The 26,694-nt window shown below is 50.4% G+C and overlaps 1 protein-coding gene across 2 annotated transcripts in view; it reads left to right on the forward strand.

Annotated features, from left to right (window-relative positions):
- Positions 1-26,694, forward strand: part of ATRN (attractin) — a 109,818-nt gene that overhangs the window by 53,557 nt on the left and 29,567 nt on the right. The window contains exons 25-27 of one of the 2 annotated variants that reach the window (XR_006390113.1): positions 16,455-16,516; positions 17,470-17,548; positions 17,954-24,812. Coding sequence is in view for 1 of the 2 variants with exons in the window: in XM_044295406.1 (XP_044151341.1) it covers positions 16,455-16,516; positions 17,470-17,548 (141 nt within the window). In the remaining variant the exon portion in view is untranslated. The remainder of the gene's footprint in view (positions 1-16,454; positions 16,517-17,469; positions 17,549-17,953; positions 24,813-26,694) is intronic. The other variant, XM_044295406.1, reaches the window with a different exon arrangement.

Here is a 26,694-nt window from a genome sequence, read left to right on the forward strand (position 1 = left end):
AGATCTCTGCTTGCAGTAAGTGCATGATAAAAGACCCATTTTGCGGCGGAATACTGTGATCCGTCAAATGAGCTTTTCAGCCGTGTGAGCAGGACTAGGTCAGGAGGGGGTTTTCAGCAAGAATATTGTAATTTCACTGACAGCAAACAGAGGTCTTGAAAGTGGGGAGGAATCAAAACGTAAAATCTTGAAATTCTCCTTTCAGGGAAGTCAGGAGACACAGATATTACCTACAGATCCAGAGAGAATGGCATACCCTCCTGTTGGCATCTTCCTATTGCTGCCCCTCATCTCCTCTGTGCTGCCCCTCATTGCTTACTACACTGAGTGATCAGGTTACAGCTGCTGCCCATAGTAATCAATGCAGAGTGGATGGAGGAAGAGCGGACACAGATGATGCTGCAGGATTTAGTGTTTTACTGTCTCACCCCTGTGCAGGATTCCCAGCTACACTGCTCGGTACTGCTGTGTAATGTCCTCCATGATGCTGCTGCTTCTCAGAGTTAGGGGAGCAGGATCTCTGTGTGCAGGGTGTGGGAGACACCAGCTCAGGGAAAACTGACAGATGTCAAGTCATGTAATGCCTGGATACAGCGGTATTCCTCATGTACAGACATGACAGAAAAGTCACCTCAAAGGACGGGTACACTTTAAATGCTCTTTCTACTGTAGTCACCACTAGGGGGAGCTCCTGGACAGACTTAGACAGCCTGCATTCAGTTGATACATGGTGAAGTATACTTTTCATCTTTTTTGTGCCGGCGCTGGTAGTCAGCTCTGAGGTCGGGGTGGGGTGTCAGCGAGTTGCACTGGAGGTCAGCCCTCAGCCTGGATAGATTCATTTTTCCTATCTGGAAAATGGGCTACAATTAACTCTTTCCACTCATCAGTTCTTCAAGCAGCGTTGCTATCTGTGTGAGATGCAGCAGGGCAGACCGTTACTGTGTCACATATGACTGTTGGTCACCCTATTACATTATCTTAAATGGTTTTTCCTACCTAAAGGTGTTCTCTCGGAATTGGGACACTTTGGCAAGTGCCTGCGGTCTGCCCCCTAAGCGGAAGATTAATACTTACCTGCTCCGGTCCTCCGTGCTGCCTCCGCTCTTTCAATGTTCTGGTCCCCACGGTGTTGACATCCTGCACAATATGGGTATGGTCATAAGTTCTGCTGCAGCCAGTGACTGGCTTCAGCGGTGATGTGAGCACAAGCAGCACGCTTCCCCAGCAGTCTCCGCCATGCCCCCTCCACACCTCCCCAGCGGTCGCCGCCATGCCCCCTCCACACCTCCCCAGCGGTCGCCGCCATGCCCCCTCCACACCTCCCCAGCGGTCGCCGCCATGCCCCCTCCACACCTCCCCAGCGGTCGCCGCCATGCCCCCTCCACACCTCCCCAGCGGTCGCCGCCATGCCCCCTCCACACCTCCCCAGCGGTCGCCGCCATGCCCCCTCCACACCTCCCCAGCGGTCGCCGCCATGCCCCCTCCACACCTCCCCAGCGGTCGCCGCCATGCCCCCTCCACACCTCCCCAGCGGTCGCCGCCATGCCCCCTCCACACCTCCCCAGCGGTCGCCGCCATGCCCCCTCCACACCTCCCCAGCGGTCGCGGTCAGTAGACTCTGTAGTCACAGTAATGCTTGACCCCTCTCCTGTAGCAGTCACATCTTGGCCCTTGTGCCCGGTTGCCAGGGGCTTGAGGAAAGTAGTAGATTCATCCCGTGTGTGACCCGCATTACAATCGGTAACTGTGAGACAATAGTTCTGAATGTTTTTGTGTTAGTGGTTCCTTGGAGTGTGGCATTGGATGTCTATCATATAGGGGATATAGATGTAGCAGAGTGGAGTTTGTTTAATCTATGACCATCTATGCTGGACAGCCTGACTCCTGGGTGCTCCATTGTTTACGTGGTCCCTCTCTACATTACAAACTGTGCCATATAACCAGCTCAGCTACATCTATTAGCAGTAAGGTATGTGAGTGAGGACCCCTCTTCCTTATGTGAGTGCTGTCATTATGCAGGTGCTGCCCGGCCCTATGAATGGAGCCCTGTGCAGGAGTTCAGGGACTTTCAGCGTCCCAGGCCCCCATGTTTTTGCACCTCTATAAATATATCACTGAAGTGGTTTGAGGCCGTTTGTCGGTTTAGGATGTTTTTTCTGCTTCCGCAAATTCCTACTTCCAAGCGGCGCACACAGAGGGGGACTGTGCGCCGGTGAATGGCCGCTCTGTGCTGGCCGCATACTTTGAGGGACAGCGGGGAGTAAATACCTTGTTTCCTGCCCAGTATGCTGCTCGCACAGACCCGTGCCTATTTCCTGACCAAGCGTAAATATAAACAGCGCAGCGCTCCAGGGGATGCGGACCCTGCACATAAAGTGCTCTGTGAGGACATGGCGCATGGAGTGGTCTAAGAGTGCACCCCTTTAAGTCTAGGGCCCCGTTTCATCACCACCAGTGGGGACAGAGTCCTGGGCGACTCCTGACAAATCTCGTGATTTCACAAGTGACTCTTCCGCCATAGTGACGCATTGTTCTAGCATCATTTTACAGCGTCCACCGCACGACAAACTCTGACCCAAAATCTGGAAGTCTATGCCCCTGATTCTGCCTTAGTCCACTACACCTTAGATAAGGGGCCCGAAACCTGTGGAACTGCCACTGTTGAGAAGAGCGAGCAAGGGTGAATGCTAGGCGTTGTAGTCCCAAACAGTGGGCGTGTCGGAGGTTTCTGATGCTTGCTCTAGTTTCTCATGTGGTAGGTGCACTTAAAGGGCTATTCCATGAAGTGAGGGCTGTCACTAGGATATTACTTTGTTATTTGGGGCTCTGGGACCCTCACCTATCCTACAAACAAAAGGGGCCCCAGCACTGCGGTCTCGTCTCTGCACAGCGGCATTTCCGTCCACCCGCTGAGCAGCACCATTTAAGTTAATTGGCCCAGAAACAGTTCAGACCCCCCTCCTCCAGAGCCAGACGACACGTGAAGTATCAGTATCATGGGGGTCCTAGAGGTGGGACGACCACTGATCATAGAGGGGCATATCCTGTGAGATGATAATGCCCATTTAAAGGGGTGCGTTCTGAGTCTGTGTGGGTAGCTTGGATTGGCACATAATACTTAAAGGGGCATTCTGGCTATAACCAGTTATCCCCTATACTGTGGATAGCAGATAACGTGTTGTAACTGGAATACCCCTTTAAGTATAACTATCAGATTGGTAGTTCTACTGCTGGGACCCCCACCGATCATGAAAACGGGGTCCCCATACCCCCTGGAGCTCCCTGAAATGGACAGAGCGGCTGGGGAGAAATGTGGCTGGAGATAGCTGAGCGCTTCCATAGAAATGAATGCTCTGTCCATTTCAGGGGGCTCCACGGCCCCCGTTCTCGTGATGGGTTGGCATCCATTTCTACGAGAGCGCCGGAGATAGCCGAGCTCTGTACTCTATCTCCTGCGCCCCCATAGAAATGAATGGAGCCTCAGTAGGATCCCCACCGATCTGATAGTCATCCCTATCCTGTGGAGAGGCCCCACAGGCGGGGGTGTCTGAGAGGCCCCACAGGCGGGGGTGTCTGAGAGGCCCCACAGGCGGGGGTGTCTGAGAGGCCCCACAGGCGGGGGTGTCTGAGAGGCCCCACAGGCGGGGGTGTCTGAGAGGCCCCACAGGCGGGGGTGTCTGAGAGGCCCCACAGGCGGGGGTGTCTGAGAGGCCCCACAGGCGGGGGTGTCTGAGAGGCCCCACAGGCGGGGGTGTCTGAGAGGCCCCACAGGCGGGGGTGTCTGAGAGGCCCCACAGGCGGGGGTGTCTGAGAGGCCCCACAGGCGGGGGTGTCTGAGAGGCCCCACAGGCGGGGGTGTCTGAGAGGCCCCACAGGCGGGGGTGTCTGAGAGGCCCCACAGGCGGGGGTGTCTGAGAGGCCCCACAGGCGGGGGTGTCTGAGAGGCCCCACAGGCGGGGGTGTCTGAGAGGCCCCACAGGCGGGGAAGAGTTGTCGGCCATTTTTCATGACCGTTAGTTGGGTGCACTTCTGTCTAACGGCCCTTAAAAACGGTTCCATTGATTTCAGTGGGGTCCGTCTGGCCGTGACATGTCCTGTTTAACGTCCATGTGAATAACTCCATTGACTTCAATTGGTTGTGAATGTGTAGTAGTTTTCATTGGCTACCATGTTTGGAGGTAGATGTTTCCGATGGGTGTGATCCTCTCCACCCGCAGATGAGTCCGCTGGGTTTGTTATTGTTGGTGGATGTGTCTTCGTGGGCGTACATGTACATTGTGGGAGCGCCCATCAGACATCTCATCCAGCAGGATCATCCTGAATGACTGTGCGGCCTTAATGATAGGCGAGGACGTTTCCTGTCATTACGGCTCCCTGCACCTGACATCTGTGTCTTGTTACATTTGTTTTCTTAATGCCTATTTGCAGTGTCCTCTTATTGACTCCTGGGTGAATAAATTAGGGGCTCCCTAAATCTAGACCCTCATTGTTTAGCCACAGCGCCTCCCTTGGCCTGGAGGACCTGGCACGTCCTAACAGTACATGGACAGACTGTAGATTTCTATAGGGTGCTGTGTAATACTACATATCTCCTGTGGTGGCGCTGCAGGGAATTTAAACCCTTATTGTCAGGTTCTCTACGATTCCTGTGATCGGCTTCTCATTGGGGGACCCGGGAGGATCTGAAATCCACGTTCATGGAGTCTGTGCAGAGGTGAAACCGCAGGCTTCTGGGCTCCATGCGGCAGAGGATCCCTTGGGCCCCTGGGGTGGGGTCCCAGGTGCCACTGGTACAGCACCCTTTCTAGTTACACCCCTGTCCTAATTGGATCAGATCCCAGCTGTTTCTGTGTATGATAGCAGTGGTTTCCAACACCAGCAGAACCATAACTCCCAGTGTGCCTTCAGGGTACAAAGCTCATGATAGGAGTTGTAGTTTCCCAGCACATGAGAAGCACAAGATGAAATGCCACGTTTTACCTCAGGAAAGGTGCTGCGGATCTCTCTGTCCTGATCGTTTGCTTCAGTGTATCAGTGCAGGAGAGAAATGTATTAGACCTCAGAGGACTGCATAACATTTGTAACAAACCCTCAGATGTGAGAAGTCTAAGGGTATGTTCACACAGCAGATTTTGCCCTCTGTTGAAGTCTCTGCAGCGGTTTTCCCTTTCGAACGCCAGGACGGACTCTCTTGCTGTTTGGCCCCCATTGATCCTGGGGAACCCCTCTAAATCCGCTCCCAATGAACTATACAGTAGAGCAGGGATCAGCAACCTTCGGCACTCTGGGTGCTGTGAAACTACAACTCCCAGCATGCACACTTGCTGTAGAAGTGAATGGAGTATTCTAGGCGTTGTAGTTTCGGAACCGCTGGCGTGCCGGCGGTCGCTGATCCCTGCAGCAGATAGGAGGAGGCAAACACGTGTCCAAAATCCACATGGAAAAGTTGCCGTGCCAACAAATACTTAGGTTTTTCAGTCCTCTCTGTCTGATAATCTCAGTTCTGTCATTCACTGACAGCAATTGGAGATCTTGAAAACGGCAAAGACTTGAAGCACAAACGTTCTCGTCGCCCCACAGGCTCCAAAATGAATTTGTTTTCAATCAGGGGCAGTTTATTAGTGTAAATAACGCGTCCCAGATTTGTGCAATTAGCGGTGGCTTTGCAGGACGGGCGGCCTGGCACGGCTCCTGCTGGATGTGCGAGGAGGAGGAGGAGGAGCAGAGCGTGTGAGCGATCCTCTGAAGATGGAGCAGATGCTTCCTCTCCAGCCATTCCTGCCCGATTCTTGGCTCTGAGGTGCTTCCTGCTCTCACAATGCTGGAGATTCAGCAAGCTCCGGCCCGGCCTCCCGTCACTTGAGAAGAATTTTTTTATTTATTTTTATTTTTTTGCTTTTCTATCATCCTCATCGCTGGAGTTGGGACGCGGGGCTTTCTCCCTCGAGGTAACGTCTCTGTGCACTTTCTCCTGGCGACAAGTCTGGAGTGTCGGAGGAGCTCTGCCCGCCGCCTCTCCCTGTTTTGTAACTTTTTCCATGTGGGGGGAGGACTGGCCGGGCCTGACAAAGACTTGACTGCCCGGGGGAAGTTTACTTCAGTGCTCTTCCTCGAAGGCCTCGTGCACACTTCCCCATCTGTTTTGCGGTCTGCAAATTGTGGCTCCACAGAATACGGATGCGTTCGGCAGCGCGTCCACCCGTATCGGACATGTCGTGTCCTTTTGCAGAAGGCACACATGGATGCGGAAAGCACGCAGATCATCCGTCCGGGTGTCGGACCACGGGCCCATGTAAAACAATGGGTCAACGGACAGCGTCTGCATTTTTTCGGACCGCAAAAAGTATAGTTGTGTGCACGCGGCCTCATGGGACGGAGTCTGCGTGTTACATCCACAATGCAAATCCGTGGCCAAGATGTAAGTGCGCCTAAATCTGCGTCATGGGTCCGTTTCCGCTTTTCTGCGTCGCTAGAATGAGTTTGCAGAATGTTATCCACTTAGCAGTGTATTTCTCCACGTGTGAACGCGGCCTTAAGGGCTCCTGCCCACGTACGTCTGGGCTGGCGGTTTTATTTTTTGTCTCATAGAAAGGCTAGACAAACCAAATTTTTTTCATGTCAGTTGAGTTTTTTTTATGGCGTTTTTTCTTTTTCCAGAGACTTTTTATTCACACGTTTTGACATGCATCAAAAAAAGCACAGATAGCCAGAGCCATAAAAACACCATCGAGGGAAACGCTGCTATAAATTCCCATAAGGGCTCATGCACACACATATATTTTGTTTCCGTTCCGTCCCCCGTCCCCCCCCCCACTTGTATGGGGGTGGGAAAAGACAGAGATAACTCTATGTACATTCCCTTTCCATATGTCCGTTCCCCAAAAAATAGACCTTTCCTATTATTGTTTGCATTACGGACAAGGATCGGACTGTTCTATTATGGGCCGGCTGCGTGAGCCCTGACGCATCAAAAATATACAGGGTAAGACACCAAGAACACCACAAAAAACCTGAGGATTTGTGAATGTTGCCCATTTTTTTATTTTTTTATTTTTTCCCACTGCCAATCAAAATTGATGCACAAATATGAAATCCGTTTTTCGATTCATCAGCCAGTGGTCTCCGCAGCCAAACGGCATTATTTCCCATTTAAAGTTATAGCATCCGTTAAGACCTCATTCACACCGCAAACCACGCATCCACGAACAGCTACAGTCCATGTGCCATCTGCTTTTTTTTTTTTTTTTGCAGACCCATTGACTTCAGTATTCTTCCTTTATGTTCCGTGTGCTTTCCGTGTCCGCATGTCCACTTCCGCAAACTGATAGAACATGTCTGAAAAAATGCAGACCACTGATCCACTGAAGTCAATGGGTCTGCAGAAAATGCAGATGCAACGCGGCCCGTATCCGTATTTTGCAGATCAGCAATCTGCTGCCCGTAAAATACATCTCGGTCAGTTGCATGAGGCCTTATTGACCGGTTTTATCTAGTATTTGGACTACGGCTGAAACGATTACTCGATTAAATTGAGTAATTCGACAAAAAAAAAATCCTCAATGCAAATTTTTTGCATTGAAGATTAGTTTGTGTCATGTGACTACGGAGCGGGAGTGAAGCGCTTGCTATTACTCCCGCTCCGTGGTCTCCCGCTGGCCCGCAATACTCACCTTTCCAGCAAGGGGCCTCCGGACACTCCACAGCATGTCCATGGTCCCGCGCTGCACTGACCTCCTGACGTACGCACGCCGTGACCTGACGCGCTGTGTGATGTCAGGCCCAGAGCAGCGCGGAACGATGGAGTGTCGGTGGCGCCCCTGCTGTAAAGGTAAGTTGGTGAAACCGAGGTGGTGGGGGAGCGACTATGGCCGGGCGCCCGAAGTGCACAGCGTCATAGCAACCAATGACGCTGTGCAATCCGGGTGTCAGGAGGAGCAGGGCAGCAGAGACTATGGCACAGTGGGGGGAGTGGAGCTGATGGCACAGTGGGGGGGAGTGGAGCTGATGGCACTGGGGCGGGGGGGGAGCGGAGCTGATGGCACTGGGGCGGGGGGGGAGCGGAGCTGATGGCACTGGGGCGGGGGGGAATGGAGCTGATGGCACTGGGGCGGGGGGGAATGGAGCTGATGGCACTGGGGCGGGGGGGAGCGGAGCTGATGGCACTGGGGCGGGGGGGGGGGAGCGGAGCTGATGGCACTGGGGCGGGGGGGGGGAGCGGAGCTGATGGCACTGGGGCGGGGGGGGGGAGCGGAGCTGATGGCACTGGGGCGGGGGGGGGGAGCGGAGCTGATGGCACTGGGGCGGGGGGGGGGGGAGCGGAGCTGATGGCACTGGGGCGGGGGGGAGCGGAGCTGATGGCACTGGGGGGGGGGGAGCGCAGCTGATGGCACTGGGGCGGGGGGGAGAGCAGCTGATGGCACTGGGGCGGGGGGGAGCGCAGCTGATGGCACTGGGGCGGGGGGAGCGGAGCTGATGGCACTGCGGCGGATCACACAGGGGGGAACGGAGGGTGTTGGGGACTGATGGCAGGGGGGTCTGATGAGATTTTATAAAGGTAAACAGTCTATTAATTCATTTTTTCTTATTAGAGTACTCGATTAATCGTAAAAAATAATCGGTAGAATACTCGATTACTGAAATAATCGTTTACTGCAGGCCTAATTTGGACGCGATGTAAATGGTTTCCTCCATTTGAGATTGAGGGGCCGCTATAGCTTTCCAATAGAGACGCACACATGCAAATTTGGAAAAGATTGTCAGTTTTGATGTATTTTTTTATAACCTATGTGCAGTTTGTGAAGCCAGAAGTGGATGATGCAGGAAGTAGTAGTCCAAAAACGCCGTATTTCCTGTTCCTTTGGGATCCACTCCAGGGGGGCCTGGTGCTTGCTAAAAGACTGTGGCCCCTGTGTATGACACGCTGCCACCCATGAGCCTACAGATGACCTCTTCTGTCTTCTAGTACCTACCTGCCTTCCCCCGTGTATGATATAAATATATTCCTCATTGGTTGGTATTTTTGATGGCTAACTGAGGAGATTCTGACACAATTGCAGTGTTTTCAAGACTATTCAGGCCTCTTCCTCGGCCATCTTTAAAGACCATGTCTGAAGACATCTCTACTCCTCCACAGTACAGAGGAGCAATGAGGTCGAAGAGACAGGGCTGTAGATCAAAGGGGAGAAGGAAACAAACTGTTGGAGCAGTAAATTGTTGGAGCAGTCACAGATAAGGAGTGGAGTTTATTGTCCTCTAATAGATTTCCAGTCCATGAATGTGATGACCCCAGGAGATCTGATGGGCGACATTCCTTAAGAGATGTAGCAGAACATAAGTCCATGAGACATATTCGTTGCTGGTCTAAGTGTGTCAAAGGTGGTCATGAGCTTGTATTCCCAGATTCTTCTGTCCCTCTGAGATTTGAAATTCCCTATTAATATCAAGACTTTCATGTCTGTGATGTTGTGGTCATGGCTTTAGGTACAGGGAGGTCTTTCCTTGTGTGGCGATGAGTTCATTCTTGTTCTAAGCTTTTGACCACTTTCAGCGACAGAGACCCCCAGTAGGACATTTGGTACATACAACCAAATAGACCACATTTGGCATGGTGCAGGTGAAGGTACCTGGGATCTTGTAGTCCTGATCTGTATTTGAGACCTGCACCTTGTCAGTGGTCATTAGGACAGGTCTTATGTTTGGTCTGGTTGTACGGGAATGTTCCTGTTGTTGGAGAGGACAGGGGGCTTTGGACGAAGATATTTAGAGATTACGGGGCTGCCTATAGAACAGAAGTGGGGGGGGGGGTCTGGTAATATGGATTTTAAATGGTCATCTTTTTGTAGTTTTGGATGTTGTCTCCGAGCAGCGCTCCTCAGAATCTCCAGGTTGTAGGTGACTACTAGCGGTGCATTGTATTGTAGGAGAGCACTCCTTGGTAATCTGGTGGCTCTGGCACTTTTGGACTCAAAAATTTATTTTTGGGACTTCCAAGGTGTTCATCGCTGTGTGCAGGGTGTGAACATATGTGCTTGTGTCTGATAGCTCGACTGGAGATGGAGTTTGTGTGTTTGCGGTGGACATTGTCCCATCTGAGGTAGGTTGTGCGCCCAGCTGGTTTCTGCCATAGAGATGTCTGATGATTGTATTGTTCTGTAACTTGATGCATCCAAAAAGTTTATTTCAGTGAAGGAGTAGTTAACTGATGATGGGATGTTTTTGGTGGTTGTTCAGATCCCGTCCAGATGATTATGATGTTATCAGTGTAACCACAGTATCCAGGTAAAGGGCATCTGTCAGCAGTTTTGTACCTATGACACTGGCTGACCTGTTCCATGTGCACTTGGCAGCTGAAGACATCTGTGTTGGTCCCATGTTCATATGTTGAGAAAAATTATGTTTTATTATATGCAAATGAGCCTCTAGGAGCAACGGGGGCGTTGTCATTACACCTACAGGCTCTGCTCTCTCTGCAACTGCTGCATCCTCTGCACTTTGATTGACAGGACTGGGGAGTGAAAACATCACACTGCCTGGTCCTGTGAAAGTGCTGATTGTGCAGCAGTTGCAGGGCCTCTAGGTGTAACGGCAATGCCCCCGTTGCTCCTAGAGGCTCGATTGCATATAATAAAACATAATTTTTCTCAGTAATGCGGACACATATGAACATGGGACCGACACAGATGCCTTCAGCTGCCAAGCGCACATGTAACAGGTCAGCCAGTGTCATAGGTGCAAAACTGCTGACAGATGCCCTTCAAAAGGTACCCACCACTGAGGAATCTCCAAATCTTTTAAATCTTCTGTTTACTGGCTAACATGGTACAAATATAGGGGTCATTTATTGTACTGAAATTAGGCGTATTACAGACACATATGGCGGCGCAACGGTTAGTTGCCCCACTATTTGCGACTTCGCCCCACTCACACCAGGTCTATAAATTGTGGTCTTGGCGGAGAAGGGGACAGGCCCGTCTCATTTACCATTTTCTATGCCTGTTTTAGGTGTAGAAAAGGTCTAAATGTAAGATCGCTCACGAGGCCGGCGCTTCTTCATAACTTCGGCAGGTACAGCGCAGGGGCTTTATTAAGACCGGCGTCTAAAATGCTGGTCTTAATAAATGTGCCCCATATTTTGTGCTTCCCCCATGTAATAGCAATTCTGGAGCATACATTCTTATGACTGTGTGTTGTGCCATTCCTCTATTATTCCTAGTAAAAGCTTGACTGGGTGGGCATTGCCAGTTGGGATTTTTCCCCTGCAGTCTGACTCTATCCAATCAGTGCACACCTATTAGAAGTTTTATGAGTGACTTACCAGCCGGGTCTGTCCCCAGCTACACTGATTGGATAGTGTCAGACTGTGTCAGGCCACACCCCCAATACCCACCCATTCATAAACTTCTGGTAGGAATAATAGAGGAATGGCACAACATAGTCTTAAAGTGGTGTTCCCATCACATACAATGGGGGCATATTGCTAGGATATACCCCCATTGTCTGATAGGTGCAGGCCCTCTGGGACCTGCACCTACAAGGAGAATGGAGTGGGGAGAGCTGTGGCAGGAGGACCCCCTGCTCCTCGCTGCTTCCATACAAGTGAATGGGATAAAGCCCTCTGTGCCCCCTCCATAGTAATAAGGCCCTCTGTGCCCCCTCCATAGTAATAAGGCCCTCTGTGCCCCCTCCATAGTGATAAAGCCCTCTGTGCCCCCTCCATAGTAATAAAGCCCTCTGTGCCCCCTCCATAGTAATAAAGCCCTCTGTGCCCCCTCCATAGTAATAAAGCCCTCTGTGCCCCCTCCCATAGTAATAAGGTCCTCTGTGCCCCCTCCATAGTAAATAAAGCCCTCTGTGCCCCCTCCATAGTAATAAAGCCCTCTGTGCCCCCTCCATAGTAATAAAGCCTCTGTGCCCCCTCCATAGTAATAAAGCCCTCTGTGCCCTCTTGCCCCTCCATAGTAATAAAGCCCTCTGTGCCCCCCCCCTCCATAGTAATAAAGCCCTCTGTGCCCCCTCCATAGTAATAAAGCCCTCTGTGCCCCCTCCATAGTAATAAAGCCCTCTGTGCCCCCTCCATAGTAATAAAGCCCTCTGTGCCCCTCCATAGTAATAAAGCCCTCTGTGCCCCCTCCATAGTAATAAAGCCCTCTGTGCCCCCTCCATAGTAATAAAGCCCTCTGTGCCCCCTCCATAGTAATAAAGCCCTCTGTGCCCCCTCCATAGTAATAAGCCCTCTGTGCCCCCTCCATAGTAATAAAGCCCTCTGTGCCCCCTCCATAGTAATAAAGCCCTCTGTGCCCCCTCCATAGTAATAAAGCCCTCTGTGCCCCCTCCATAGTAATAAAGCCCTCTGTGCCCCCTCCATAGTAATAAAGCCCTCTGTGCCCCCTCCATAGTAATAAAGCCCTCTGTGCCCCCTCCATAGTAATAAAGCCCTCTGTGCCCCCTCCATAGTAATAAGCCCTCTGTGCCCCCTCCATAGTAATAAAGCCCTCTGTGCCCCCTCCATAGTAATAAAGCCCTCTGTGCCCCCTCCATAGTAATAAAGCCCTCTGTGCCCCCTCCATAGTAATAAAGCCCTCTGTGCCCCCTCCATAGTAATAAAGCCCTCTGTGCCCCCTCCATAGTAATAAAGCCCTCTGTGCCCCCTCCATAGTAATAAGGTCCTCTGTGCCCCCTCCATTGTAATAAGGTCCTCTGTGCGCCCTCCATAGTAATAAGGTCCTCTGTGCCCCCTCCATAGTAATAAGGCTCCTCTGTGCCCCCTCCATAGTAATAAGGTCCTCTGTGCCCCCTCCATAGTAATAAGGTCCTCTGTGCCCCCTCCATAGTAATAAGGTCCTCTGTGCCCCCTCCATAGTAATAAGGTCCTCTGTGCCCCCTCCATAGTAATAAGTCCTCTGTGCCCCCCTCCATAGTAATAAGTCCTCTGTGCCCCCTCCATAGTAATAAAGAAGCCCTCTGTGCCCCCTCCATAGTCCTGTGCCCCCTCCATAGTAATAAAGCCCTCTGTGCCCCCTCCATAGTATAAAGCCCTCTGTGCCCCCTCCATAGTAATAAAGCCCTCTGTGCCCCCTCCATAGTAATAAAGCCCTCTGTGCCCCCTCCATAGTAATAAAGCCCTCTGTGCCCCCTCCATAGTAATAAAGCCCTCTGTGCCCCCTCCATAGTAATAAAGCCCTCTGTGCCCCCTCCATAGTAATAAAGCCCTCTGTGCCCCCTCCATAGTAATAAAGCCCTCTGTGCCCCCTCCATAGTAATAAAGCCCTCTGTGCCCCCTCCATAGTAATAAAGCCCTCTGTGCCCCCTCCATAGTAATAAAGCCCTCTGTGCCCCCTCCATAGTAATAAAGCCCTCTGTGCCCCCTCCATAGTAATAAAGCCCTCTGTGCCCCCTCCATAGTAATAAAGCCCTCTGTGCCCCCTCCATAGTAATAAAGCCCTCTGTGCCCCTCCATAGTAATAAAGCCCTCTGTGCCCCTCCATAGTAATAAAGCCCTCTGTGCCCCTCCATAGTAATAAAGTCCTCTGTGCCCCTCCATAGTAATAAAGCCCTCTGTGCCCCTCCATAGTAATAAGCCCTCTGTGCCCCTCCATAGTAATAAGCCCTCTGTGCCCCCTCCATAGTAATAAGCCTCTGTGCCCCTCCATAGTAATAAGCCCTCTGTGCCCCTCCATAGTAATAAAGCCCTCTGTGCCCCCTCCATAGTAATAAAGCCCTCTGTGCCCCCTCCATAGTAATAAAGCCCTCTGTGCCCCCTCCATAGTAATAAGCCCTCTGTGCCCCTCCATAGTAATAAGCCCTCTGTGCCCCCTCCATAGTAATAAGCCCTCTGTGCCCCCTCCATAGTAAAGCCCTCTGTGCCCCCTCCATAGTAATAAAGCCCTCTGTGCCCCCTCCATAGTAATAAAGCCCTCTGTGCCCCCTCCATAGTAATAAGCCTCTGTGCCCCCTCCATAGTTTAATAAGGGCCCTCTGTGCCCCCTCCATAGGTAATAAGGCCCTCTGTGCCCCCCTCCATAGTAATAAGGCCCTCTGTGCCCCACTCCATAGTAATAAGGCCCTCTGTGCCCCCCTCATAGTAATAAGGCCCTCTGTGCCCCCTCCATAGTAATAAGGTCCCTCACTGTGCCCCCCTCCATAGTAATATCCTCTGTGCCCCCTCCATAATAAGGTCCTCTGGTGCACCCTCCATAGTAATAAGGTCCTCTGTTGCCCCCTCCATAGTAATAAGGTCCCTCTGTGCCCCCTCCATAGTAATAAGGTCCCTCTGTGGCCCCCTCCATAGTAATAAGGCCCTCTGTGCCCCTCCATAGTAATAAGGCCCTCTGTGCCCACTCCATAGTTAATAAGGCCCTACTGTGCCCCCTCCATAGTAATAAGGCCCTCTGTGCCCCTCCATAGTAATTAGGCCCTCTGTGCCCCTCCTCTCATAAGGCCATCTGGACCCATCATATAACGGCCCTCTGTGCCCCCTCCATAGTAATAAGGCACTCTGTGCCCCCTCCATAGTTAATAAGGCCCTCTGTGCCCCCCTCAATAGTAATAAGGCCCTCTGTGCCCCCTCCATAGTAATAAGGCCCTCTGTGCCCCCTCCATAGTAATAAGGCCCTCTGTGCCCCCTCCATACAGTAATAAGGCCCTCTGTGCCCCCTCATAGTAATAAGGCCCTCTGTGCCCCCTCCATAGTAATAGGTCCTCTGTGCCCCCTCCATAGTAATAAGGTCCTCTGTGCCCCCTCCATAGTAATAAGGCCCTCTGTGCCCCCTCCATAGTAATAAGGCCCTCTGTGCCACCCTCCATAGTAATAAGGCCCTCTGTGCCCCCTCCATAGTAATAAAGGCCCTCTGTGCCCCCCCATAGTAATAAAGGCCCTCTGTGCCCCCTCCATAGTAATAAGGCCCTCTGTGCCCCCTCCATAGTAATAAGGCCCTCTGTGCCCCCTCCATAGTAATAAGGCCCTCTGTGCCCCCTCCATAGTAATAAGGCCCTCTGTGCCCCCTCCATAGTAATAAAGGCCCTCTGTGCCCCTCCATAGTAATAAGGCCCTCTGTGCCCCCTCCATAGTAATAAGGCCCTCTGTGCCCCCTCCATAGTAATAAGGCCCTCTGTGCCCCCTCCATAGTAATAAGGTCCTCTGTGCCCCCTCCATAGTAATAAAGTCCTCTGTGCCGAGTGGTGAGTGACAGGAGCGCGGGGAGCTGGCCTTTGGCAGCTCCGCTCTGGGCCCCCACAGGAGCTGTGGGCCCCGGGTATGCCGGGTGCTGACGCCAGCCATGTGGAGAATGCAAGTAGATACTAAACCAGATGTATTGGGAGAGAGGACGGCTCCCCTTTTAGTATTGGGGGACGATGGGGGTTTTATGACTGGTCTGTCATGTTCAAGATGTTTTCATCCTTGCACGGGGAGAAGCAGCGATGAGGGGAACAGGAGTGGTGCAGGGATTGGATAACGTCTTTAAAGCACTTACATCCATACCAGCAGGGGGCCCTGCACACAGTCCCATTTCCGTGTCACATGTCCACTAGGGGGCGCTGTGCTAGATGCCTGCTGCATTAATAAAAACTTGTGTGAATGTGGCTGAGGATTTATGTGATGACTGTGTATGAATGTCATAATCAGGAGGGCAGCGCCGGCCTAATCCTTTACTGCCGGGTGTTCACCTCCGTACACACACAGGCTGTCACCCGCCAGCCCCTGACAAGACCAGGACGGATGCCCTCAGTGCCCGGCAGGTCAGCTGGTAAATGCCTAGGTGACCCCAGCATTCAGTAACGTCTCATCGCTGTGTTCTTTGGATGTAGTACCGTATGGTTATGTACTTGAGTATGACCTTTGTGCAGTGTGTAGGTGGATGGAGTGCGGCGCCACCTAGTGGTTGTGCTGGTCGATTTGGTTGTGGCGCGATGGTCTTCTACTGTATGAGCACATTCTACCTCTGTGGCCTAGGATGGGTCTCGCCGCTCTGATACCCCAAGGGTATGTCCACACATGGCACATAGACAGACTTCTCACCCTGGAATTGCTGGAGTAAAATCTGCAGATTTATAAAAGCAGCAGTTTACCCCAATCTGACATGGAAATTGACTAGGGGTGCAGATTTTAAGGGTTTGTCCAAACTCTGGATTCAGTCCCGTGTGGATGGACCCTAAATCCGCAGCGCATTGGAGTCCAATCTCTACATGCGCTTCCCATTTTGGCAGAAGTTGCCGCTGTTGACTTCAAAGTGATCACTTGGTGGATGATGAAAGGAGACCATGCAGCCACCAGGTGGCGCCGCGCTCCACCCACCAGTGAATAAAGTACATAAAATGATAGAAGTACTACAAGTCTAAGGAGGAGTCACTTCTGATAAATGTTTGATATTAGACTGTTTTGAGAAGTGGATGAAAGCTGGTGACGATCGCCCGTGTGGCCCCGGGGTCCTGACTGTCTCTGTCTTCTCTTCCAGATCGCCTTCTCTCAGCACAGTAACTTTATGGACTTGGTACAGTTCTTTGTCACGTTCTTCAGGTAGGTCTCAGGCCTCGCTATGGGTTGTGGAGCAGCGCTGTGACCGGCACCATACTTGGCTACTTTCACACTTGCGTTGTTAATTCAGGTATTGAGATCCAGCAGAGGATCTCAGTACCAGAAAATAACCGGATCCGGTTTGATTTTGCACATCGACATGCATCCGTTCCGTCAGGATGCGGTTGTGTGAAATGTAAACGGGGGGAAAAACAAAACACATCGAAAGTCAATGGGTGACGGATCTATTTTTTTAGGCTCCATAAGAAAGCATCAGTCACCGTTGACTCGCGTTGTTTTCAGTGCCGGATCCTTTTTTTTCTGTTTTTATGACTGGACACAAAACCGCAGCTTGCAGCGTTTTTGTGTCTGGTCACAAAACGGAATGCTGACGGAACGGAAGACGTCCTGATGCGTCCTGAACCGATCTCTTTCCATTCAGAATGCATCAGGACTAAACGGAAACGGAATCTGCCGGATCTCAATCCCGGAAAACAACAACGCAAGTGTGAAAGTAGCCTTGGAGCCCAGTCACACGGCCGTATGAACGAGTCCGCACACTTTTCTCAATTTTGCGGAACGGGTGCGGACCTATTCATTTCAGTGGGGCTGTAAATGATGCGGACAGCACACAGTGTGCTGTCCGCATCCGTAGTTCAGTTCTGCGGTCCCGCTAAAAATATAGAGCATGTCCTATTCTTGTCTGCAGTTGCGGACAAGAATAGGCTTTTTCTATGAGAGTGGCGGCCAGGTGCGGTCCGCAAATTGCGGTATCCGTGTTTTGTGGATCTGCAATTTGCCGACTGCAAAGCACATACGGCCGTCTGAATGAGCCCTTATCCAGATGATGTGCAGCAGGCAGCTCTATGGGGTAATGCGTACAGCTTCTCAGCTATTTGCTGCCACCTAGTGGTGTCCTATCCTCATTGCACTGTACTTTTCTTTCACTGTTGCAGTTGTTTCCTCTCCTTGCTCCTGGTGGCCGCTGTCGTTTGGAAAATTAAACAAAGTTGTTGGGCTTCAAGGAGAAGAGAGGTAAGATGCTTCTGTCTTTTCATTCCTTGCCTGGGTGCTAGGAGGGTGAAGTGTTTGGTCCAGGGTGCCTGCCTGGTCGGAATACGGTGTACACTTTATGGTGGAGACCCCACATTTGCTCTGCTGCCAGGTGTTTGGGGACCCTGTTGATGTCTATGAGCGCTCTGATATCTGTCTGTCCCTGATGGGACCCTGGGCTGTATACAGGAGATACTGCCCGCTGGCATCTGCTGCAGGAGCCGCACACCACGTCGGGTTCCTCCAGACCTGTAATCTTATTATCAGGAGAGAATCTGGGAAACTTGTTTTAAGGGATGTGCACTGTATTACTGTGTTTTACCAGTTCATTATGATGTCATTTTAGATGGGCAATGACATCACCAGAGCTTATTTATTCCTTCCCAGATACCCTGCCCTTCGCTCGGACATCACCAACCCTCCCCAGATAACCAGTTTCCTCTCCCTGTCATCACCACCCCTCCTCAGACATCCAGTGTCTTTACTATGTGACATCATCCATCCACATAACCACTGCCCTCATTATGTGACATCATCAGTCCTCTCCAGCTAAGCCGTTTCCTCCTACTGACATTACCAGTTGTCCCCTATTTAACCCTGCTGCTCACTCTGACATCACAAGCTCTCCTCATATAACCCTGCTCCTCATCCTGTGACATCACAAGCTCTCCTCATATATCCCTGCTCCTCATCCTGTGACATCACAAGCTCTCCTCATATATCCCTGCTCCTCATCCTGTGACATCACAAGCTCTCCTCATATATCCCTGCTCCTCATCCTGTGACATCACAACTTCTCCTCATATATCCCTGCTCCTCATCCTGTGACATCACAAGCTCTCCTCATATATCCCTGCTCCTCATCCTGTGACATCACAAGCTCTCCTCATATATCCCTGCTCCTCATCCTGTGACATCACAAGCTCTCCTCATATATCCCTGCTCCTCATCCTGTGACATCACAAGCTCTCCTCATATATCCCTGCTCCTCATCCTGTGACATCACAAGCTCTCCTCATCCTGTGACATCACAAGCTCTCCTCATATAACCCTGCTCCTCATCCTGTGACATCACAAGCTCTCCTCATATAACCCTGCTCCTCATCCTGTGACATCACAAGCTCTCCTCATATATCCCTGCTCCTCATCCTGTGACATCACAAGCTCTCCTCATATATCCCTGCTGGTCACTCTGTGACATCACAAGCTCTCCTCATATAACCCTGCTCCTCATCCTGTGACATCACAAGCTATCCTCATATATCCCTGCTCCTCATCCTGTGACATCACAAGCTCTCCTCATATATCCCTGCTGGTCACTCTGTGACATCACAAGCTCTTGTCATATATCCCTGCCCTTCATCCTGTGACATCACAAGCTCTCCTCGCATATCCCTGCTGCTCACTCTGTGACATCACAAGCTCTCCTCATATAACCCTGCCCCTCATCCTGTGACATCACAAGCTCTCCTCACATATCCCTGCTGCTCACTGTGACATCACAAGCTCTTGTCATAACCCTGCCCCTCACTCTGTGACATCACAAGCTCTCCTCTGACAACCCTGACCCTCACTCTGTGACCACCTGTCTTCATATAGCCCCGTCCTTAACTTTGTAACAGCACTGACCTGCAGCCACCACTAGGGGCAGCTCTCTGAAGTTGGATTTATTCTGCACCTGTTGAACCTGTTCACTTCAGCTCCCCCTGGTGGTAACTGCATGCAGCCAGAATTTAATCATGTTGGTTGTCCAGGATTAGAAAAACGTTGCTACTTTTCCACTTCACCACCCTGACGGCCCAGAGAGATTGACCCCTGACCTCTGTAGGGGCAGGAACAGAGAGAGGTTTAAAAGGGACCCCTCCCACCACCATTCACCAGTGTGTTCCTGCCCCTATAGTGGCCAGGACAGAGAAGTCCTCTCTGGCTTCAGGGAGGTGAAGTGGACCTCGATTTATTTTTATTTTAAGGTACCTGGGTGACCGCGTCGGCGGTCCTTGTGGCCTCCCTTGTGGGTTCATCATCCAGGAAAGCGTCCCCTGCTCTCCGGCGGACTAGTTCCAAAGCTGGCAGGGTGACGCCAGGGTCATGCTCCCTGTTGAGGGAAGCCTGCCCTGAGCTGCCGCAGGTCGCCTACCTCCCTGTGGGGGAGCCGACCGGAAAGACGCTCTGCGCAGTCGCGCGCGTCTGACGTCCCTTCCGGGTTGCCGGCGAAACCCGGAAGTAGACGCGGCCTCGATAAAAAAAAAAGTCTCCCAGCACTCTTCCCTGCTGCGCTCTCTGCATCGCTCGCTGACCAGACATGTCGGACCAGGAAAAGGAGCCGCAGCTGAAGGAGCAGACCGCTCCAGAGCGCCCCTGCGTGAGTAGCCCACCTGGGCAGCCGGCAGCTTCACAAATGGAAGGGGGGGGGGGTGCACCCTGGTGCACCCTAGTGCACCCTAGTGCATTCTCTGTTCCCCTCCCCCTGGGGGTCTGCTGGTATACTGCATCTATATTATGCTCCTATACCAGACTGACATAAATTTAGGCCAAACTAACTTTAAAAAAGTCAGACGACCGCCAGATGCATCCAGTGCTCCGTCCGGCTTCCCGATGACTATACTAAAAAACTTTGCAAGGATTGCATTGCCAAATTAGTGAGAGAGGAACAGCCCTCAATTATGCAGGAGTTCAGATCCATGATTCAGGAGGAGGTTAAGTCTTCCCTGGCCTCCCTCCGTGAGGATATCCGGGGGTCTCGCCCACCTAAACGGCCCAGGATGGCGGATATTTCTGACACCGAACATTTAGAGGACGATGCCTCATCCTCTAAAAAAGAGGACGACGACCCCCTGTCTGAGGGTGAGATCGTTGAGGACACTAGGAAATATTTCTTTACCCCCAGTGAGATGAGTGACCCTTTAAAGGCCATCAGGGATACCATGGGGGTGGAGGACATACAGCGACCCCATACGGTTCAGTAGGAGATGTTTGCTAGATTGAAGGTCAAACGCTCCAGGGTCTTCCCCATAAACGAAAACATTAGGGAAATGGTGATGGATGAATGGGCCCATCCTGAAAAGAAACTGGGAATTTCCAAAGAATTCAGGAACCGCCTTGTATTCGACCCGTCGGATTCTACGATTTTTGACGAGGTCCCTAGAATTGACGTCCAGGTGGCCAAGGTCAATAAAAAAAACCTCACTTCCATTTGAGGACTCCTGTCAGTTAAGGGACACTATGGAACGAAAAGCTGACAGTTTATTAAAAAGTCTTGGGAGGCAGCCATGTTTAGTGTCAAAACTAACATAGCTGCTACTTCAGTCGCCAGGTCTATGTACCTGTGGCTGAACGAATTAGAGGGTCATCTAGGGATCAGATACTCGATACTATTCCCCTATTAAAATCCGCCACTGGATTTCTAGCAGACGCCTCTGCAGAGACGATTAGGTTCTCAGCCAAGGATGCAGCTTTGTCCAATGCTGCCCGGCGGGCACTTTGGATGAAATCTTGGTCGGGCGACATCTCTTCCAAGATGAAGTTTTATGTTCTATAGCCTTCTCAGGGGAATACGTGTTTGGTCCTGTCCTGGACAAGATCCTTGAGAAGGCTACGGATAAAAAGAAAGGGTTCCCTGAGGAAAAGACCGCTAAAAAGAAAACTTCCTTTCGTAGCCAAAATAGCTCCTTTCGTGGTAAAGGTAAATCCGGAAGTTGGAGTTACCCAAAAGGGGGAAGGGGTAGAGGATTCCTCCTTAATCCCCAAAACAAGGGAGGTGAGAAACGGTGACGCCAGGATTGGGGGAAGACTATCCCAGTTTTTTGCTCAGTGGCAGGAGACTTCTCCCAGCCTCTGGGCTCAAAATCTTGTCAGAAATGGATACAGGATAGAGTTATCTCTCCCCCCCCCCCCCCCCACATCCAAATGTGTTTCTGATTTCTCACCACCCTTCTCCCTTTCAGCACAGCCAGATCTGGAAGGAGGTTCAGAATCTCCGGGACTTGGGAGTAGTGATTCCTGTTCCCGAGCTTCAACGGGGGCAAGGTTTCTACTCCAGCCTTTTCTTAGTAAAGAAACCAGGGGGTTCCTTCCGTATGATAATAAACCTCAAGAGGCTAAACAAATTTATCTACAAAAAAATTCAAGATGGAATCTCTAAATTCCACCATTCCTTTAATTCAAAAAGATGCGTCCCTCTGTACAATCGACTTAAAGGACGCATACTAGCATGTTCCTATTCACTCCCAGTCTCAAAGGTTCCTACGGTTTGCAGTAAGGGATCACAGAGGGTCTGTTCACCACTTCCAGTTCGTGGCTCTCCCCTTCAGGATGGCCTCAGCCCCAAGGATTTTCACGAAGCTGGTGGTAGAGATGGTCGCCTCACTGAGGTCTCAGGGTGTGACTGTCGTTCCTTACCTAGACGACTTTCTACTGATTTCCAACTCGGTGGATCAGTCTATAGCAGACCGAGACATCTTCTGCTCCCTTCTGACATCTCTAGGTTGGGTGATAAACCTAAAAAAGTCATCCCTAGTTCCAAATACCAGGGTAAAATTCCTGGGGGTTCTGTTAGATTCAGAAAAACAAACAACCTTTCTTCCAGCAGAAAGAATTCTGAACCTGCAGTCCGCGATCAGGGCCTTCCTAGGACGTCGCTCCTTCTCGTGCAGAGAAGCGATGAGTCTCTTAGGTCAGATGACAGCCTAAATAGTAGCAGTCCCCTGGTGCTAGGCCCATTACAGAGCCCTTCAGTCCTGGCTTCTAAGGAAATGGGACAAAAATCTATCCTCTTTGGGCAAGAAAATCCTGATCCCGGGCCACATAAAATCCTCAGTCCAGTGGTGGCTTCAAACAAAAACTTAACGAAGGGCATGGTCTGGTTCAGAACCCCAGCAGTGCTTGTTCATACCGATGCCAGCATAAAGGGGTGGGGCGCAATTTTTTTTCCGATCTCTACCAGGGAGACTGGCCTCTAAATATTGCTGCTCATTCTTCAAACTACAGGGAGCTCAGGGCAGTTTGGGAGACAATACAAGTTGCCACTCCAAAATTAAGAAACCAACATATAAAGGTCTATTCAGACAATGTAACAACCGTGTCCTACCTCAAACATGAGGGGGGCACTCGGTACCTGAAAAACTAGAAGGTCTGTCCAAAAAGATCTTCCTCTGGGGGGAAAAGAACGTAAAGTCGATATCTGCAATACATTTAAAAGGAAGCCTAAACTGTGCAGCGGACTTCCTCAGCAGGACTACCATAGACCAGGGGGAATGGTCTTCAAACAGGGATCCGGAAATCTTGAATCTCTCGGCTTGGATCCTGAGTCCAACCTTCTAAGACATAGAGGTCTCTCCGAAGCGGTTATTTCTACCTTGAAGGCCAGCAGAAAGAAGGTGACCAACGCCATTTATTTTAAAATCTGGAAAAAATTCTGTACCTGGTCTGGCAACGATGCCCCAGACCAAACCGAATGTACTGAGGATTTTGGATTTCCTGCAGAAGGGCCTAGAGTCTGGGTTAAGTCCTTCTACCCTTAAAGTCCAGGTCTCAGCACTTAGTGCATATTTCGATTCCGAATTAGCCAGCCATAGATGGATCCAAAGATTCCTGAGATCTGCAGCCAGACTAAGACCTTCTCTCAAATCAAGGGTGCCTACCTGGGACTTAAACACTGTCCTTAACGGACTCGCAGGTCCGCCTTACGAACCCTTGGACTCAAGTTCTCTGAAACATCTTTCTCAGAAGACGGCTTTTCTTATTGCTATAACATCAGCAAAAAGATTGAGCGAGATCCAAGCATTGTCAATAAGACAACCATACCTCACAATACAGGAGGACGTGTCACCATTGAGGCTAGACCCGACCTTTTTGCCAAAAGTAGTAACAGACTTCCATAGGAACCAGGAGATCGTTCTTCCCTCCTTCTGTGAAAACCCTAAGATTTCTGGAGAAGAACGTTTCCATACCTTGGATGTTAGACGAACAGTGCTAAGATACCTAGAGGTCACTAAAGACCTGAGGAAAGTGGACAATTTACTAGTGCTCTTCTGTGGTAAAAATAAGGGGAAGGCAGCTTCCAGATCTACCATTGCCCGATGGGTAAAACAGACTATTATGGACTGCTACAAGATCGAAGGCATCAGTTGTCCAGAGGTCATTCGGGCTCACTCTACGAGAGCCATGTCTGCCTCTTTTGCTGAAAGGGCAGGAGCTTCCCTAGATCAAATATGCCAGGCTGCAACCTGGTCTAGTGTAAACACCTTCATTAAACATTATACACTTGACTTATCCAGATCCTCAGACCTGGCCTTTGGTCGCAAGGTCCTACCGGCCATTCCCCCACCCTAAGACGTATATAATTTGTTATGTCTCTCTGGGCCGTCATGGTGGTGAAGTGGAAAGCCGGAATTAGACTTACCGGTAATTCATTTTCCACAAATCCACCATGACGGCATGATATCCCACCCCAAAAATACTTTTTACTCCGATGGTTTGGTATGACTTAATACCAAAAAAACAAAAAACACTTTGTTGGTTCACTTGTTAACTGGTGATTGTGGCACTATAATCTGGAACTCACTGGTGAATGGTGGTGGGAGGGGTCCTTTTAAACCTATCTCTGTTCCTGCCCCTACAGAGGTCAGGGGTAAATCTCTCTGGGCCGTCATGGTGGATTCGGGGAAAATGAATTACCGGTAAGTCTAATTCCGGCTTTTTTTTTTTTCTTTTCCAAAAGCAGCCCTTCTGTCCATGAGTTGTGTCCGGTATTGCCGTTCACTGATCTGCCCTTCTGGACCATTGTTTGTAGCTTTCAGTTGTTGTCACGTGTTTACAAAGTGCCCACTGCGGGGACATTGTGAAGGCTTATTGCATGTCTGCACTGTCATGCTTCATGTATAACCCGCTCCCCATCCCCCGAGGTGTGACTGCTGGTGCCATATCCAGGGTAATGGGGGTGACTGTGGGGTCCTGCACCAGTAGATATGATCACAGACTTAGCAGGAGTGGATGAGATCCTTATACTAAAAAAAGACGTCCTACAGCATTGTAACTAATAACCGACTGTTGGGGAAAAAACTATAGAAACATTCTTTAAAATAATCACATGTACGGAGGTTGGCACCGCCTCCGGAAAACAAACTGAACGAAGTATAGGTCACGTGGGACGTTCCGAGGCTCCGATCACGTGGGACGCCGAACAGAAACCGGAAGGAGGTCCCTGAACAACGCAGCAATATGCACGCCATCGGGTAGAAGAAGAGGGGTGAGTGAACTGACTGGTAGTGGGACGCCATTACAGTCAGATATACAAAAGGTTGAACCACAAGCAGTAAGTACAAATATCAAACTGCATATAATAACCCCTGATCCAAAACATTACCCGAGTAATAATTTGCTATGCAACTGAGACTTTCCAACTATTGAAGGACATCAGCATATTATTAACAAGTGCTCCGCATCAATTGCACTGTATTGACTGCACTATACAAAATAGTGTGGAATTTTTAGAGGGATTTTATGGAGGAATATATGATACTCTAACCAACCATTAATCGGTCCTTGGCTAATCCGCAGGAATAATATAATAATTCTTATCTAACCTCCAAAAATTTTATAAATTTTAGGGATTGATTTACATTGTCTTATATAATAGTATTGTGTTATATTGATTGAATGTTATGTAATTGATTGAAATCTGGTGGAATATTGATAGAATTTTAAATAATAAATATGTTGTACCCAATGTGTAGTAACAGATATTAAGTGCCCACTATACAACACTTTCTTGCTATAACCTATTGTGGTTGGGGTGAGAGCACCTGTCTGTGATAACAGGAAGGGTGAGAGCACCTGTCTGTGATAACAGGAAGGGTGAGAGCACCTGTCTGTGATAACAGGAAGGGTGAGAGCACCTGTCTGTGATAACAGGAAGGGTGAGAGCACCTGTCTGTGATAACAGGAAGGGTGAGAGCACCTGTCTGTGATAACAGGAAGGGTGAGAGCACCTGTCTGTGATAACAGGAAGGGTGAGAGCACCTGTCTGTGATAACGGGAAGGGTGAGAGCACCTGTCTGTGATAACGGGAAGGGTGAGAGCACCTGTCTGTGATAACGGGAAGGGTGAGAGCACCTGTCTGTGATAACAGGAAGGGTGAGAGCACCTGTCTGTGATAACGGGAAGGGTGAGAGCACCTGTCTGTGATAACAGGAAGGGTGAGAGCACCTGTCTGTGATAACAGGAAGGGTGAGAGCACCTGTCTGTGATAACAGGAAGGGTGAGAGCACCTGTCTGTGATAACAGGAAGGGTGAGAGCACCTGTCTGTGATAACAGGAAGGGTGAGAGCACCTGTCTGTGATAACAGGAAGGGTGAGAGCACCTGTCTGTGATAACAGGAAGGGTGAGAGCACCTGTCTGTGATAACAGGAAGGGTGAGAGCACCTGTCTGTGATAACAGGAAGGGTGAGAGCACCTGTCTGTGATAACAGGAAGGGTGAGAGCACCTGTCTGTGATAACAGGAAGGGTGAGAGCACCTGTCTGTGATAACAGGAAGGGTGAGCCACTATCTATATCATTTCATGATCAGACTTGCCTGCCTCTTGGGGGAGGTGGTATACAGAACTGCACATGGACGACTCCTGCTGACCAACGGCCTTGTGTGTTATGGCACTGCCTTTTATCTTCCCACACGGTCAGACCCCCATCGCCTTTATCATCGTTACCCCAGCCACATAGTCATTCTGTCTGCCCGTGTGGCCCACGTTGTAGCTTCTTCAGTGGAGGGTGGACCCGGAGCCCCCCCATGGTATAGTGTGAACGTGACTGTACACGCAGCGCCGGGCGCGCAGTAATGGCCGGATCACTCTGTACGCCCAGCTCAGATTTCCCTATAGACTGTAGCTGTGTAGATCGGCTTTTAAGGGAATTATTTATTTTCTTTTTTTGTATGTTTTATTCTTTGGCTAATTTTCTAATTTTTTTTATTTATTTATTTAGTTTTCTTTATATTTTGTATTGGTTTTACTTTGTGTCATTGTTTCTGTGTCACATACTGTTATGGGTAATGTGGGAAGAACAAGCTATGCTTTATTCAGAGGATCACTGTTAAATCAGCGGGGGTCATCTCCGATCCTAAAAAAGATGACC

This window comes from Bufo gargarizans, chromosome 1 (assembly GCF_014858855.1).
Source record: "Bufo gargarizans isolate SCDJY-AF-19 chromosome 1, ASM1485885v1, whole genome shotgun sequence".
In the NCBI taxonomy this organism is placed as follows: Eukaryota; Metazoa; Chordata; class Amphibia; order Anura; family Bufonidae; genus Bufo; species Bufo gargarizans.